General features: G+C 39.4%; 1 protein-coding gene across 1 annotated transcript in view; it reads left to right on the forward strand.

Annotated features, from left to right (window-relative positions):
• Positions 1 to 11,850, forward strand: part of LOC120722282 (A disintegrin and metalloproteinase with thrombospondin motifs 16) — a 50,285-nt gene extending 38,435 nt beyond the window's left edge. The window contains exons 19-24 of the mRNA XM_040013208.1: positions 7,836 to 8,040; positions 9,014 to 9,208; positions 9,309 to 9,365; positions 9,575 to 9,781; positions 9,895 to 10,042; positions 10,125 to 11,850. Of these exons, the coding sequence (XP_039869142.1) occupies positions 7,836 to 8,040; positions 9,014 to 9,208; positions 9,309 to 9,365; positions 9,575 to 9,781; positions 9,895 to 10,042; positions 10,125 to 10,240 (928 nt within the window). The 3' untranslated portion in view covers positions 10,241 to 11,850. The remainder of the gene's footprint in view (positions 1 to 7,835; positions 8,041 to 9,013; positions 9,209 to 9,308; positions 9,366 to 9,574; positions 9,782 to 9,894; positions 10,043 to 10,124) is intronic.
• Positions 11,851 to 17,684: the final 5,834 nt, after the last annotated feature.

The raw sequence follows: 17,684 nt of genomic DNA on the forward strand, positions 1-17,684 counted from the left end.
AGGCTTTCCGTGCCTAAATGTTGTTTCTATTAAGGCAGAATGCTGAACTTTGTTACACTGTATCATGCAAACTGAAAACTGGCACTCAAACGTTTTGTGAATGAAAAGATCATTTTAGCTAGCAGAGATAAAAGCATGTCTGTCTTAAAATTAATACTGAAAGAATTTACCTAGAGGCTTTGTTAGGCTTTTGCTGAGGCATCCATTTCTCTGTGCCCCTATTGTGAGCATTTCCATGAACACTCTTAGCTCTTGAAATATCAGCCAAATTCTTGCAAACGAAGGGGACGCTGCTGACAAGCTGTGCATTGATTCATGAGCAGAGAGGGATTTAGCTGGGACACTGACCTCATCTTGGTCAGGGTTGCATGTGCACGTGTCGCAAAATTCTGTTGTTGTGTGTGCAATTGTGACTTTGTCTGCCACATTTATAAAAATGTCATGCAGAAGCCAAACCAAACCATCAAAAAAAACCTTACGAGAACTCTCCATAAAGTTCTTAAACTAGAAGAACTAGAAGGTCAGTTGGGCACAATAAGGCCTTGTTGCACTCATGCTTGTTTTCTGTAATAATATTTAGTATTTCTATGAAATGTAATATGATGTGACAGGAGCCTCAAAGTTAATACATTTCATAGAAAGGTATATTAAAGAACTTTTAAAAGCAATGTCAACAAAATTGCCGTGGTGCTGCCACTAATGCATTGCCTGCAATGTGTTTCTCAGGCGGTGTGTCTGCGCTTGTGTGCCTAAAATGTGATGCAACATATACAGTACATCTTGCATGAGTGGCCATCATGCTGCATGATGCTGTTGTTGTTTTTGCCAAAAGCAGAATGAGTGGCCATCAGCTGCTGCCTGGCTTGCTTGCACAGAAGACATGGCAGGGCAGCAGAAGGTGGTGACTTCAGTTACTTCTGAAGCTCTTTTCCACCCACACTTTCTCACCCTCTCATTAAGACAAATTTCAGTGTCCCTACTCCAACCCCACCTCAAAATCAGAGCCGCCAGCAGTCTTAAACTGCAGCAGTCTGTTAGCTCTCATACATTTATATTCATATTCTTTCTACTAGCCCCATCTCCCGTCTTCTCAGTGCTTTTCACTGGAACCCGTCTTGCTTGTGAAGTCATCACTCTCATTCTGCATTTTCACGGGCGTTTACCAAGTATGCTTAAAAAATTATCAAGGCAGAAGAAAATGTGGATACAGTATTAAACAGTGCATCGATATTATGTAATCCACTCTGAAATCATGGAATCCCAATTATGTTAGCGTTTATCTCGTGTTTTATAGTAACCAGCAGCTGTTCAAAAGGGGATTTTTCCTCTGCATAGCTCTGTCATTGCCTGAATATTTTCCTCTCGCTCAGCTTGCATTTGTCTCCATTTTGGAACAGGTAACCTGGGAAAATACTACAAGATGACCACAAAACTGTCTCGTATTCACTCGCATAAAGCAGTGATGGCGCTGACAATATGTATAAGTCTTCAGAAAAGGAACACATGTCCCCCCAGAGCTTTGTTATTTCAGCCTTTTTTAGTATCTTTGTGGTTTATTGTATCATCATGTGTAGTAATGTGCTGTATTTTATTTAGTCATTTTTACTTTGTTTTCACTATTCAAGGGAAAAAATGGTGCTATGATGACAGCACACCGCTGCCAGCTGTGCAGACGATTCCCAGCCAGGATAAAAAATGTCTTTACTCATAGACACGCGGGGCGTTTTAAATAAAGGTTTACCAAAATTTAAGATAGGAGGGCCACCTCTGTACTCCACCTGGAGTTTTCTGTCATTACTGTTACCGAATATTTTTTTAATGCCTGACAAATGTGTTTTTGTTATTTAATTATGTGCAATTTAAGCTCAGCATGGTAAGAAAAACAGTCTCAACGAGGTCAAGCTTGGTTAGTCTTTAAAGCATTTAACCACATCTTACGGCCTCCATTAAAGAGGGAGAGCCACATTTTCGTGGGGATGGTTTATTCGTTGTTGTGTGAAAGCAGTCAAAAATCTTAAAACTGTGACATGCTTGACAATTTAAATGCAACACAGATGGCGGTACCAAAACTGTCTTTATGCTTTTGCGCTGTTTATAAATGATTCACTTCATATGCATTGAACAGGCCTAGCTGACAACAGACACGATGACCTCTCAGTTAGGTGGAACCAATAACATTTTTAATGCTGCATTGAATTGCATTACATAGTAGGTTGAAGCCATTATTAATGTTCCTCAGCTCCAGCTCATGTCTGCTCGGAAAGAAAGGTCTGTGAAGTGCATTCATGGCTTTACTGTTCGTGGAGGGTTTGAATCCACGTGGGACCATAGTAATGTCTAAAGCCACTTTCCTATGCTATACGGCTTTGACTCTTTGATCTTGTCACCTCATTGCTGTCTGCCAGAGCCTTCAACATCCTCCATCTCTTACATTTGTCATTGTTTAGCACCGACACTAGTATCTGAAAGCCATGTGCCACCAATCATTTCTTTTGATTATTCTTCCAAGGAGCCAGACATTGTTGTAATTTTTTAAAGTAGTCTTGAGCCATAATTCTCCCTGCTTTTTGTAGGTCTTTCACATTTTTTTAGCTGCTTTTTCACTTATTTTTCTTGCAGGCCTCAAGCCACTTAACACTGACCTGTGAACGACTCAAGCATAAAAAAGGCCCCTAACTCAAAGGATAAAGTGGTGTTGTATCTACACATAACAGACAACATAGCAAAGAACAATTTTAAATTGTATCTTTAGATACTTGGTTAGTAGCAGCCTGTCACAAAAACACATAATCATTTAGTTGATTCTATTAGAAAATGTCAAAGATAACACAGATTGACAGGAATAAGGTAGTTCTTGCACCAACAAGGTGATTCCCAAAGAGCAATCAGCCAACAACTGGCATATCTCAGCATGGTGAGCAGTGTGTCCTCATAAAATCTGAGGAAACTGGACAAGTAGAGGACAAAAGAAGGAAGTATCAGGTCTAAAAAGCATCTACACCAGATGAACAGCATCTCAAAGTTATGTCTTTAAGAAACGGGGGGAAAAAATCCATCAAAGAAAAGAGCGATGCATCTGGCGTTTCAGGTGATCCATTACTGTTTACTGAAGCCTCATTAGAAATGGTCTCAGTGGAGGGATGGCTGTCAAGAAGCCATTTTTAGGGAAGGGAAACAGGGAGAAAAGGCTGAGATATGCCAAATTACACAAGAACTGGACTGAAAATCAGTGGCAACATGTCTTGCAGAGTATTAATCCAAACTTTGAAATTTGGATGTGAAAATGATAGGTATCAGCATGCGATACCATCTGGAAAGCGTCTCGTTGGCAACAGCTTCATTTTTCAGCATAACAATGATCACACATTGTCAAAAATGATACCTGCACAGAAACACACAAAGGACCGACTCCTTTTTGTGAAGTGGCGTAAACGTAAGACCTTGCAAGTTGTTCTGGGTCACCTTTCCAAACGCATCCCGCTGTGTCTGTAAGCTCATTGTATATCAGAATGCAGACACACAACACTACAGCAAGCTTTCAAACAGTACTTTAAGCAATTTTCTTTAAAGGAAAAAGGAAACAAGAAGTACTTCAACATTAATTTGTTAGGTTTATATTTAGTACACACAACTGAAACCAATAACAAACATGCTAAAAAGAAACATGCCTCTTTTTCAATACAAAAATTTCAATCAAAGTGGACGTGTTGGTTTGATAAATATACAATCAATTTACAACCCAAAGCACAACATATGTGGAATCCACTGTGAAATTGCAACAATCTATGTAAAACTTTGGGGACTGTAGAAATTGATGAATATATGGAATATTTGCTATAACAATGTTATGCCAAGCTTGACTAATTCATTTATTTCTAGTTTATATTGATACAAGAATCACTGAGTGGTCTAAATTATGTTTCCCAATTATTTCCTGTATTCCCTTTGCACAGAAATAACACAACTGAAATGGAAGTATTTCTGATAACTGTATAGACATGATGGAAATCCAGGTAGGGTATTATGTTTCTATACCATACTTAAAGTGGAAAATCTAATTATATTTCTCTTGGTAAATAGGTCATAATGGCATCACGAAACTAGATGTTTCTGGAAAGAGGGGGAAATATATCCCTTTTGAGACCTCTCTTCCACTTCTAATGCATCCACATACAAAGACTGCTTTAAGACGCTGTCTGCAGTGTCCATCTTCAGGCTGTTTCTTCAGGCTTGGCCATAACCATAAATCTAATAGGTTGGATACGTTAATATGGATACCTTTTTTCCCTTTCTCCATCACCTTTCCCATCCTATCCGAGCAATCGCCCACGCATACACACCAAAAAAAAAAAAACCCCACACTGGTACAACCAAGCAGTCAGCCAAGGATAGCTGTCATTCAGTCAAAGTTGTGCTCAGGCCACAGCACTTCCAATCTCTCAACGGGGATTTGTGAGACTGTGACTGCATGACAAACACTCTCCACGCTGTCTGTCTGCTCCTCTGTCTCTCTGCCGTCTGTATCTTTTAAAAGTCATTTATAAATATGTTCAGATTCATATTTGCCCTCTCTCTCTCGCACTTCTTTACTCACTCGTGGTAGATGTGCATGCTCCTCTGACATAATCTATTTCTCCTTTGCTTGCTTTGTACTGTTTAGCCACTAATGGACCTGCCTGTGTACACTGAGCTGAGGAAGCAGTGATAATAAAGGCTGTAAAGTAATCTCACAACAGTTTACACCCGTCTCTTAGGATTATCTCGTTCATTATCTAAAGCTGGAGCTTCTGGTCTGCATGTGTATGCGTGTTTATATGTGTGTGCATGGGAACCATGTGTTGGTAAGACACATACAGCAACATCTGACAGATTTTCACTGTTCTGAGCAAAACCCAACATTTCTTGATGTATAAACGACTTCAGATAACAATAAGGACTCTAAAAATGAGAGTTCTCTTGTGGCTGCAAAATATTTTCAACTTAATAAGATTAGATAGGCTTTACAGTATTTTTCCTGTTGGTTACGGTGTAACCTGCTCTGCATTCCTGTGCATTTACATCCTCCGTAGACCTTCTTATGCCATTGCCGTCCATACAATGCTCAGATTTCCTGTTAAACATCCATAACATGTATAGGATATAGTTGCCTGATTAATGTGTTGTACTATATCAAAGTTCCGTTTCATGCTTTATTCAAGCTAAACTAGTTTCAGTTATACTTTTGTCAAATATCCAGTCTAGTATTAAGCATTTTTGTTAAAAATTGTAAATGTGCGTGTGCTTCTTTTATTCAAGTTATCAAAGTGCATGAGTCTTTTACAGTTTGTGGGCCCTCGCCATGCATGAACTGAATCTGAAGCAGAACACATGCTGGACCGACCGAAACATGCACAACTTGGATGCAAGTGTAGACCAGCAGGCTGTGGTCACCAGTCTATCTCTACATGTCATCCTATTCTAAGGCCGTGCAGTTATTTAATTTTGCTGTGTCTGCAACCAGTGATTTGGACCGAACAAGCATTACATCATGGAAAAAGGTTTCCGATGCCCACTCACATTTAGAGCATGATATCACTCTGTCTCACACTGCTGGTGTACACTGAAAAAAAAAACCCACACAGTGATATATACATGTAAAAGTCCAAGCAGACACGCACAGTGGCAAAGCTATAAACACTGGTCAGAGGTTATTTAATGCACTAGTGTGTATTTAGACAGCGTCATTTAGACCTCAAAGGCTATCTGACACACCACAGGACACCTGAGCTCTTGTGCTTCTGTCCAGGGAGCATGATGCTTACTCATCCTTCAACCACAGTTACTCATACCAGCCGAGGCAAAGATCACAAGGTGTTCTATAACTCGATCCAGCATTAAACAGTATATTATTTTGATGGCCGTTCCTGTGAAGTGATTGTGTTGATATTTACATGGTAAAAGTAAATACCCTGGAGTATGAAATAAAGTTTTAATTTGCAGTTTATCATCATATACATTCAAATATTTTGCCAACTGTATGCCAGATGGCTATATTTTACTTTCCTGTGCAGGAAGGGATATCTAAGAAGGGGTAAGAGAGCCAAGATAATATGTCATAATAAGTGATTTTATGTCATCATAACTTTTCTTAGATGTTAAATGAGTGACATCAGCTACTATCCTACAAATTGGCATGCTGTGACATAGGAATCTTGTGCATATTAGGAATTGAAGTATTTATGGAAATATATTTATAAAAAATACAATATTCTGAATTTTGCACCTTGTGAAACTAAAAATAAAAAAGAAACAAACCCCAAAAAAGTCCCTGCTCTTGAAGGGTGTGTTGCACTTAGGCTTCGGTTGGCGTTCTGCTTGCATTTATTTATGTGTTTAATGACGCCATCAAAGTTCAGCTCACATTTCTTTGCCAAAGGTTAATAAATATTATGTCAACATGTTAAATGTATTACATATATGTGTTGATTACTTGGTCGGTTTTTTAAAATAAACAAGCGAATTGAAACTTTCATCTCTACATGCCGCTTTCGCTCCCCCTGAACCACCATTTGCTATTACCGCAGTGTGTATCTTCCTCATGACATGTCAAAAGACCAGATAGATTTTCTACTTCTGCCTTTATTTACATTTGATAGTGCACATTTGATGCCCTTCGGAGCTTTTCTCACTGACCTTCTGCAGCATTCCAAGCAAGTGATGCACCAAATTACTGCAAATAAAGTTTAGACTGTTAATATACACAGCTCAGTGTGCTGACAGCAGTGTTTTGGGTTGTTTGGGGTAAATCGTAGGAGGCTGGGTGGGTATACTGGGGTGAAATTAGAGAAAGGATAACAGAGTGTGTGTTGAGCGATTGAGCTGCCTGCGCCCTTAGTTTGGGGTCATTTGGAAGCGATGCAACAAAGCTTTAAGAAAGTGCAAAGGCTTGAGGATTAGGCAACTTAACACATTTTACTGAGGCGCAGTCTTGGAAGAAAAATGCACTGAAATAGTATAAACTGAACTGTGTTATGTACAAAAGAAATATGTGGTGATGTTTAGTTTTAGTCATGATTCAGCTTAGCCAGGCGAGGGGGGTTAAAATATTGCAGAGGTTTAACTTACAGCTTAAAACCCCCGGCCGTTCTGGTTGTACATGATATTTAGAATATTGACAAATAACCCATATTAACCATAATGACGTGCACAATATAAAATTTATATCAGATTTAGTTTAAATTTAGTTTAGATTTATTTTGAAACATTGCACGTCTGCAGTGTCTTAGATTCGACACTCTTCTGCAGACGCTATTATATGAATGGATGATTTTTATTGTCATTATACATAGCACAGTGAAATTCTGTGTGGCTTTCTCTTAAGCTAAAAATTATTTTAAAAATAAAATAATAAAAAAAATGGTAAGTTATTAAAGATAAAAATACACTTAGCCCTGACAGAGCAGGAAAACAGCAGCATTATACACAATTTAGCCAGTTTCAGTATCATTAGCTAATTAAAACGTCCTCCCTGCCATATGTATGTGTTTGTGTTGAAGCGCGTGAATATTTCTGTGCCGTGTTTACACTCTAGTGTGGACTATGGTGGAAATTAGGGTGGTGGAAATCACCACTCAAGGGTAAATCTGTTCCTGTCCCTGAGCCTGTTCTTGTGTTTTTTTGCCCAACTGCTTTTTTGCTGGCAAACACACAGATTGTATACTGGTAACATAGATGGATTCCATAATACACCAGTGATTACCACAATAACAATAATTATCATTAATTCCTGTACACTTGTCTAACTGATCGAGAAACTGTGCGTATTGACTCTATGGGTTTGCGTTGTGTTGTCCCAGCTGGTCTGTAGGAGAGTGGGGGGTGTGCAGCCGAAGCTGTGGAGGAGGGGAGCAGACTCGGCAGGTCCAGTGTGTCCAGAGAACCAGCCAGACTGACGTGGACACCCTGGCTGACTCTCGTTGTGCCCAGCCGTCCCCGGTTAGGAAGCAGACCTGCAACACACACAGCTGTCCACCGGTTTGGACAACTGGGTCGTGGTCACAGGTGAGAGTGTGAAACTTTAATGCTGTTTGTTTACGCTGCTGGCACGTTGCTGCTGAAGAACACAGCTTGAAAAACCCCTTTGAAGTCATACGTTCGCCCAGTAAGCCCTAAAGAGCTCTGCACATTGTGTTGTGAAGTTCGCCCTGGCTTTAATGGCTTCACCACATTTTATGACAGTGATCTCAGTGGTTTTAAACTATGAATGTGCCCGCTGAGACCTCCAGTGTTTTGTTCTCTGTCCAAATCCTATACATTCTGTGTGGTGACTTGTCTCAGTGTAACATTTTAACTGCCGTTTTACACCAAATATCGTCAACGACATGGCACAAGTGGTGTCCAGTTCGCTCTCCCCCTGGTAGCTTGTGGCACAGTGTAGTGCGTCACAGCCCCGTGTTTATTGGCTGCAGTGAATCACTTCAAGATTTAGATTGTCCCATTAGCTGTTTCTAGAATAAAAAAAGGATATTGAGGGAATTGCTGGAGTACCTCAAAGGAATTATTAAGGCAGTAAAGCACAGTAATCCATTGTGTGACTATGCTGTATAGCAGCTTTTCTGAAATGCTATTTGTGCATAGCTGGCCTGTTAAGATGTTTAGCATGTGACATTTCCAACCAGGTAATAGCTAAATTTCCAGCCAGGTAATAGCTAAATTAAATATGTCAAACTCTCAATTAATTTTGATAAATTTGTTCCTTCTGCTTGAAAGAAGGTGGGAAAAAATGGAAAGAAATTCTCAAAAAACCAGTTTAGTCTACATTTTTATGTCTTTGTTAATGGATGATAAAAATGTGTGTAACACATAACAAGGCTTTGACAATGCTGGAATATAACATGACAGTTTGGACCTAACTATGATAACAAAGATTGTTAATACTGTAGCATTTAAACCAACTGATCAGCCATTAATTAAGAGAAAGCTTTGCTCCAATACCTAAATGCAATCAGATATCATGTTTGTTTTTATTTGGCAGTGCTCGCGTAAGTGTGGCAATGGTTTGAAGAAGAGGACTGTGCTGTGTGTGAGCTCTAACCCGGGTGCCCAGGCACACACGCTGCCCAACAGCAAGTGCGCAGGCCTGCCAAAACCTGCTGGTCAGGATTCCTGCTTCATCAGACGCTGCCAGAAACAACGCAAGGTCCAGTGGTTTGTCTCCACATGGCAAGAGGTATGAAATTAAAATGAATAAAACAGCACTTATGCAGTATTTAAATGTATTTTTAGCTAATGTGAATAAGCTCTCTGTCTCTGCTCTGTTCCACATCCAGTGTTCAGTAACATGTGGTCGTGGCTATCAGGCACGCTTCATCAAGTGTGCAGAGAAGGTGTGTATTGTGTGTGTGTTTGATCAGACACAGCAAAAGGTCATTTTTCAGTGTCATAATAATTCGCTGCATTTAAATTCTCTTTAAATTCCAATTTGTTAATATTATTTTAATTATTTGCTTTTGTGTTTCTAAATTGATTTGTTGGAGGTTCTTTATTATATAATGGCATCTATAGCTTTAGTGAATTTATCTATTTCATAATAAAGGACACTGCAGGAAAATACAGAGAGCTTGCTCCCAAGAAGTGCCACCATGTTCCCAAACCCATAGTAGAGCTTCAGAAGCCCTGCATCCTGGCTGAATGCCCTGTCCGCACAACGCAATCAGTGCACTACCAATGGAAGACGCATCATCGGAGCTATCCAGCCCACCCTCCACCTCGGCCAGAATGGCGCTCGTCTCCTTGGTCTCAGGTATCAGCAGAATTTCCACTTTGGTAATATAAACAAGAGGAGGGAGCGAAGGTGTCGCACAAAGGAGATTCACAGTATCTATAATCCGTTCCTTGTTGCTTTGCTCTCCGCAGTGCACGGTGACATGTGGAGGAGGAGTGCAGGCCAGGGCGGTCCAGTGTCTGGCGGAAGAGAAACCTTCCACCGGCTGTGCCGTCCATCTCAAACCTGCAGTGTCCCAGGCCTGCAATACCAACTTCTGTCCACAACCTGAGAAGAAAGGTACCAGTGCTCTTATTCTCTCAAAAGATCTCCCAAAAAAGAAAAAGAATTTCACTTTTTTTTTTCTCTTCTTTTTACACAGAACTTGCATGTCAGGATTACTTCAGCTGGTGTTACCTGGTGCCCCAACATGGAGTCTGCAACCACAAGTTCTATGGCAAGCAGTGCTGCCAGTCATGTTCAAATTCAAACCTATAATCCTAGGACGTGACTCAGTCCGCTGTACAGGCAGATAGGTAGTTAGTCAAAAGACTGCAAAACATGGTTGTGGTTTTAAGCATGTGGCGAGCACTGAAATACAAAGCCTTTTCTTTGGAAGTGCTCTTCATTTTCTCTCTGCGATGCCGGACATCTGGATACAAGAACTTGATGTTGACAGCACTACACAGGAATGTGATCGGGAAAAAACAAATAAAGACAAGAATTATGTGGAGGAACTAACAAAATAGTAATCGTGATTAAAGCAAATAGGATGGACATGTCTAAAAGAAACTGAAAAATCCCAGCTTTGTTTATATACTGTAGCTGAAAAGATCTGTACTCAGGACACTCAGCATCTCTCAGTCAACCAAAGGCCAACGATGGCAAACCAACAAAGAAAGACGTCTTCAAGCGCTGCCACGCAACATGTGATATGCCCTGGTCTGCGCTGCAGACCCTGATGAATTGACAATCTGTGGTTTCTTAATGAAAAGGGACGTTTCAAAGAGACGATAAAGGTATAAATAAATTTTGCCTTGAGCTTAATTTTTTTAATTAAAAAAAAGAGAACAAAAATGACATGCTAATCAATGTGTATTTCTTTAATAGCTGGGCAGTTGCCATGGAAGTTGTCATGTAAAAGTAAAAAAAGAACAGAGCACAAATCAACTGCATCATCAGATGCATATGTTTTCTGTGACGGGATAAGTCTGCGTGATGTGGCTTTCCTTCCAAGTGGTGCTACAACTTTGTCACATTGAATTCATGAAATCAGTGTGAAATGTTCAAGCTTCAGGAAATAACAAATGAATTGTGTGACCCGTGTACAGTATTATTTGTTTTATTTATTGGCTTTGCAATGCAGTGTTTCTGGAAAACTGTATGATTAAGCATTATAAATGTGTCCTTGTATTACTCTACCCTAAGCCCATTACCTTAATATGTGTTATTAATTTTCATTACATGCTGTCAAACTGCACCTTTTTATGCAAAACCTTTATTTTATTTTTTTTAAAAGAAAGCAGCTGTCAAGTGAAATCACTAACAAGCCATATCAGTGTGTTGTTTAATGTGTCCTACATTATTATACATGACATTAGCATGTATTTATATGGCACAAAAATGCGTTACATATCAATTACATTTTAAAAGCACTGATGGATGATAGGTAATACTATTACAATATGATTTTTTTTTACGGTGGTAATGAAATAAGATAAACAAAATATGTAACTACAGGAACATGAGCCCCGATTTCATCATTTTTAGCTTTAAGTTGGACAGAGTATCTTTCAGGGGGGGATAAACTTGAAACTCTAAAAGGACTCCTGGAGAAAAGCAGAAAAACAAATATTCAGGATGGAAACTTGATCGCTTGCCTCATACAACTTTGGCTACAGTCTTCAACTGGGCATGGCGCTGTCATCATGCCTTTACAGAGGATTAGGATTGCACCATATCACTGACATCACTGTCACCATTGTTCCACTCTGCCATAACGGGGGCTAGTACGTCTTTTGCATTTCTCTGGCTTCAAAATACAGATTTACAACTTTTACTTGTAACAGCTGTAATGTATATATGTACATTTAAACATCTTAACCCCAGTCTTTGCTTCTATTTATTATTTTCCTTCCAACATAAGTAAGATTACATGGTAGTTCTCTGCTTTACCTACCTACTCAACTTTGATGGAATGTCTTTTCAGTACAGTTAGTTCAGTTCAATGCACTAAGCTACTAAATTACTTTTTGGACAAAGCAATTGTATTGCTTTTGCTTTACTCCACAAAATGACCTGAAACACATTGTCACTTAATTATCAGTCAGAAATAAAAACTTTAGGCTACAGACCCGCACAATTACGGAGCCCCCCGGGGGACATGGGAGAAAAAAAAATTAGGGAGGAAAAAAAAAAAATTAGGGAGGAAAAAAAAAAATTAAGACGGACTTTTGCGAGATCTCGCAAAAGTATTGCGAGCGCTCGCAAAAGTATTGCGAGATCTCGCAAAAGTATTGCGAGCGCTCGCAATACTTTTGCGAGATCTCGCAAAACTCCAACAATGGCGGCAGCTACTTAGTTGTAATATTACTCTTTCTGGGTCACAAAATACACTTTTAAGATATTTTGAGGCGTGAATGTAGTTGTGTAAACGTCAGATACCTGCTCGGTTTACAAGACATCACATATTTGCAAAAGTGCTCCGACGTTTTTGGAGATCTGACACCCACTAGCTCGAAGCTAACGGGAGGTCGAGACCTACTACAGCCGGGAGGAACACCGCTTTCCCGGCACATCGTGCCTCGACCTCCCGGTCGGCTTCGAGCTGGCGGCCACTAGCTCGAAGCTAACGGGAAGTCGAGACCTACTACAGCCGGGAGGAACACCGCTTTCCCGGCACATCGTGCCTCGACCTCCCGGTCGGCTTCGAGCTGGCGGCCTCCGAAGAATGCGGCTAAAACTTTTGCGAGATCTCGCAATACTTTTGCGAGATCTCGCAAAAGTCCGTCTTAATTTTTTTTTTTCCTCCCTAATTTTTTTTTTTTCCTCCCTAATTTTTTTTCTCCCATGTCCCCCCAGGGGACATGGGATATGGATAAAAATTAGGATAGGAATTTGAGTCATTGTGTACGGAGCCCCCCAGGGGACATGGGAGAAAAAAAAATTAGGGAGGAAAAAAAAAAAATTAGGGAGGAAAAAAAAAATTAAGACGGACTTTTGCGAGATCTCGCAAAAGTATTGCGAGCGCTCGCAAAAGTATTGCGAGATCTCGCAATAAGTATTGCGAGCGCTCGCAAAAGTATTGCGAGATCTCGCAAAAGTTTTAGCCGCATTCTTCGGAGGCCGCCAGCTCGAAGCCGACCGGGAGGTCGAGGCACGATGTGCCGGGAAAGCGGTGTTCCTCCCGGCTGTAGTAGGTCTCGACTTCCCGTTAGCTTCGAGCTAGTGGCCGCCAGCTCGAAGCCGACCGGGAGGTCGAGGCACGATGTGCCGGGAAAGCGGTGTTCCTCCCGGCTGTAGTAGGTCTCGACCTCCCGTTAGCTTCGAGCTAGTGGGTGTCAGATCTCCAAAAACGTCGGAGCACTTTTGCAAATATGTGATGTCTTGTAAACCGAGCAGGTATCTGACGTTTACACAACTACATTCACGCCTCAAAATATCTTAAAAGTGTATTTTGTGACCCAGAAAGAGTAATATTACAACTAGTAGCTGCCGCCATTTGGAGTTTGCATCTCCAAAGTATTGAGCGTCGCATACTTTTGGATCTCGCAATACTTTGCGAGCGTCCCTATGCGGATCTCGCAAACTTTTGCGAGATCTCGCAAAATCCGCTTAATTTTTTTTTCCTCCTAATCCTCCTAATTTTTGGGGGGCTCCGTAATATCCCGATTTCATCTTTGTTTTAGTTTTTATTTATGAACACAAAACCGGCAACACAAAGCAAAGATGAAACCTGGCCCAAAGTATGGTGGCCCTGAGAAGTCAAACACACTGTGACTCAAGAAAACATCAGCAAATATAAAAATGCTGTAAGAGCTCGCAATACCCAATGGAAGTTGAATAAAACAAGTAAGAAAAACAAACAAAAAAAACCTCAAATAATACAAAACACAACTCAAGTGTTTTTTGGAGATAATAACTTGACGGAACAGCTGTGGAAGCGATAGAAACCACAAAGGTTTGCACTGAGACGCTTAAAAGAAGAGATGGTTTCATCTGTGCTGTGAGTGAGGGAAAACATGCAGGTAATGTGTGTTTTAGTTGCATTTTTCATATTAAAACAATGTAGATACATGTTTGCTATAAGCTGTTCAGTTTCGTATCTGGTCCGTCACATTATTGTCTCCCCCAAAAACACTTCTGCAGTTTTTTTGTGAAGGTTTTGGACTGCATATTTTTCTATTTGCTGGTGTTTTCTAAATTTACGGTGCATTTGACCTCCTTTTAAAGAGACTTTAAAGCGAACGCCAGGGTGATATGTACGTGTAGAAATGGAGGTTTTAGTGCTACAAGTCTAAGTGCCTTTTTTTCTGCTGAAAATCTGCCCCTGGCCGCTGGGCTGGAACGCTTAGCCTTGACATGTTTCTGGTTTCTTGCCTAGCTATGTGTTAGCATACTGTCCGTGCAGATGCTTTTGCACAATATTAATAAAAATAATTTTCACAAGCACACAAAGTGAAATCAGCTGATTGCAGGACTGTGTGTAACTTATACTGAAAATGTAACGCCATTACAGTAACACATTAATTTGCACCCAAAACGTTTTTAATGTTTGGTTTCATATTTTCTTTAAATACATTTTTTTAAAATAATTTTTTAATATTACTTTGTTCTACTCAATTGATCCGATCTGACTTATGTTTGGTCAGACTCTCCCATAATGAAGTAGATCTTGAAACAGAGCCAAAGGGAGGTTCAGGACAAAGGGGAGGTCCTTCCCCAAGCTATATAGGAGATATAGCTGGATATATAGCTATATAGGATGGCCTACTCCGGCTTAACTTACATTGTCAATAGCACAAATATGGCTCCGCTCCAGAGTGTTATGTGTATTCATCCTGTTTCACATGCACTGTTTGAAAATGTAGCTATTACCATAATAGCAGTGAGTCTTCATTTGTAGCTTTACTATCTATGTCTGTCCCTTTAAATATAGTTGGTGGACTCAATATTGTAATCTGAAGTTTTGCTAACACAATTTGAAGCAGATAAGAGCTAGCCTTGTATTTCATATCCCATATGTAACTAGTATGTCTAATATGCTGTTATGTTCCTTCAGTGTGTACAGCTGACATCATATTATATCATTAAAGTTGTATGGTTGAAACTGTGGCGGTAACCCTAGGAAGTTGATTGTGTTCATCTGGACGTTGGGTTTTCGGTGGTTGCTGATCCAAGTGACGTCTTCAGTCTCAGAGGTAACTGTGTAGAGGTATCTTTTTTCCTTAGTCATAATGCAACTCTTCATGTAATTTACCTGTGCTGACCAATGACTGTAGAAAACAGGTGTGACGTTCATAACACAAGGAACAACTCACTGAACTAATACGAACTAAAATAGTTCATATTATGTTCTGTTATTTTAGGTACATAAGTGCCCCATTATAATAGGCCTGATGGCATTATTGTATGAACCTAGATCCCATATATCATTTTTGTTTGTTTGTTTATTTATATTTCTAGGTAACAAGTATAATTTGTAGTTAGGCAATGGTGTGAAGTTTAAAAAACAGATTTGATTTTATTACTAAACATGCGGATGTGAGAGGTCTGACCTGCTCAGCATGCTTCATGCTTTTGAACCTTTGTCTAAACCACTTATGTGACAGACTAACACATCAGAACCTCTGGCTGTGCAGCTGGTGAAGACCAACTATAATTTCTAAATCAAAATGTAGTGATTCCTTGTTCTTCTGAGGTCACTCTTGCAGTTATGTGCAGGTCTTCCTTGAGCCTTTATTACAGCATTATTTTGATACAAAATAGATTTATTGAGCTGTTCATTGGTAGCCCAAAAGGTTGATTCTATTCAAGTACAGTTTTGTTGTTGTTGTTGTTGTTTTTTACGTGCTTTGAATGTGTACTTGTGTCTGTGTAGTCATAGCTGAGGCCACTTCAGCTTCTAGTACTTGTATCTTCACTTACTACATTAAAGAAAGTGAATGGAAAAATATCCTGTACCTTTTTAATACCTCCTCTCTTTAGCCTAAAAAGATTTACTTATTACTGCATGTACTACAATATAGCTTACACCTTCAGTCTGTATTACCATCAAGCTGTAATTCCATGCAGAGTCAAGAAATGTTAAGTATAAAAAACTGCAATTCAATATCGGACTATCTTTGCATCGTTTATTTTAAAATACCTAAAAATCTGATTATTTTTTTTCTAGCTCCTGGAGGTTGTAGATATCTAGGATAATTGGCTCATAGGAAGATTGCTGCTATAGACAAGAATTCAATTCATGTTTATCTATTACATCACAACACAGATCACCTCTTTTGCTGTGTCACACTGCAGCTATTTATTAAAGTCAAAGGACTCCATTTGAAACACAGCCAGGTGTGGACATTAAACTATAGGAAAATTATGTGTATTATCCTTAAGATTGTTCATTTCTCTGCTGATTACAGACACCAAAAAATAGACTTAAACACTGGAACACTTAAACAAAAAAGTAATAATCCAGCCTTCATCTTTGGATGGCTCTAGCTATGGTGAAGGTGGGACTCTACAAAATAATAATGCAGTAAAAAAAAAAAAGATTAGCTTGATATACACAAAGCACATCAAACCGATTTTAATAGAACTTTAATGAACTATATTTAATTGTTTACAACTGTTTACATTTATTTACAACTAATTACAGCTATTTACTTTACTTTTACTTTTACATGCCAGTAAGTTCAAATTCAATGGACTGGCTACAGAAAACATGTTGTACTTCACATACATGAAAGTATGTGAAGTAAAGTGAAATAGTATAGTTGGAATGCAATGCGATTATTACTCTTGTCAGTACAGTATTGCTAATTTACAGTTTATTCATATAATAATCCAAGATAAGGTCTTGCTAACGCCCTACCTTGCATTTCCTAACAGCAGGCGATGAGGGTATAACTGGGCATCCATCTGTTGACTCTGTGACTGCTTGATATTTAGGAGTTCATTTGAACCCTTTTCAACAGATTATGTACTATAACAACGCTCAAAAGAAATATTGCATGATTAGATTTATAGAACAGCAAGCAGAGAGCTAATCCTGAGATCTAGTTCTCAGGATTCAACAGAGTGCTGCATGTAAGCCAGAACACAGGCTAACAGTAATGCCAATGTGGTATTAGCCATTTCAACACCTATGACATACTGTATCTGGGCTTTGCTCTTTTCTCATTTCTCAACAAGTCAAGGAGACACAGATGCCCAAAACAAAATAACCATTGTCATAATCCCTGGGGCACCGTTACAAGGACCTTCAGCTGGACAGTGAAGAAGGAAATATGAAGAGTGTTAAAAGTAGGAAGAAATCATGTAGAAAGTAAAGTCATTTTTTAAAGTCATTGGCTCGCTCCAGGCAAAGAAAATTTGTGCCTAGACACTGAAATACTGAATAAATATAGGCCATAGTTTCAGTGGGCCTTTTTTTCACAGGCAAATGTCTGCAAGGTTTTATGTGATGCAGAACCGTTTTATTGGTGCATGCCAATGTGAAGAAAAGAGACACAAGTGAGATCGGATCTTTAACTCACATAACTGCTTTACTGTTGAAGGACCTTTAACTTAACTTAGTAATTAGGTTACCAAAAATATTTGTGACCTCAGTGCAAAAATATGTATTTCCATTTACATCAACCGCAGCAACTTCAGAGGAAAAAAAATAAAAGGGCAAAATTCAACCTCACAAGTAGGAAGGGATTAAGACCATGGAGCAGTTTTGTTT

Source organism: Simochromis diagramma, unplaced genomic scaffold (assembly GCF_900408965.1).
Source record: "Simochromis diagramma unplaced genomic scaffold, fSimDia1.1 OVJJ01000618.1, whole genome shotgun sequence".
Classification (NCBI taxonomy): domain Eukaryota; kingdom Metazoa; phylum Chordata; class Actinopteri; order Cichliformes; family Cichlidae; genus Simochromis; species Simochromis diagramma.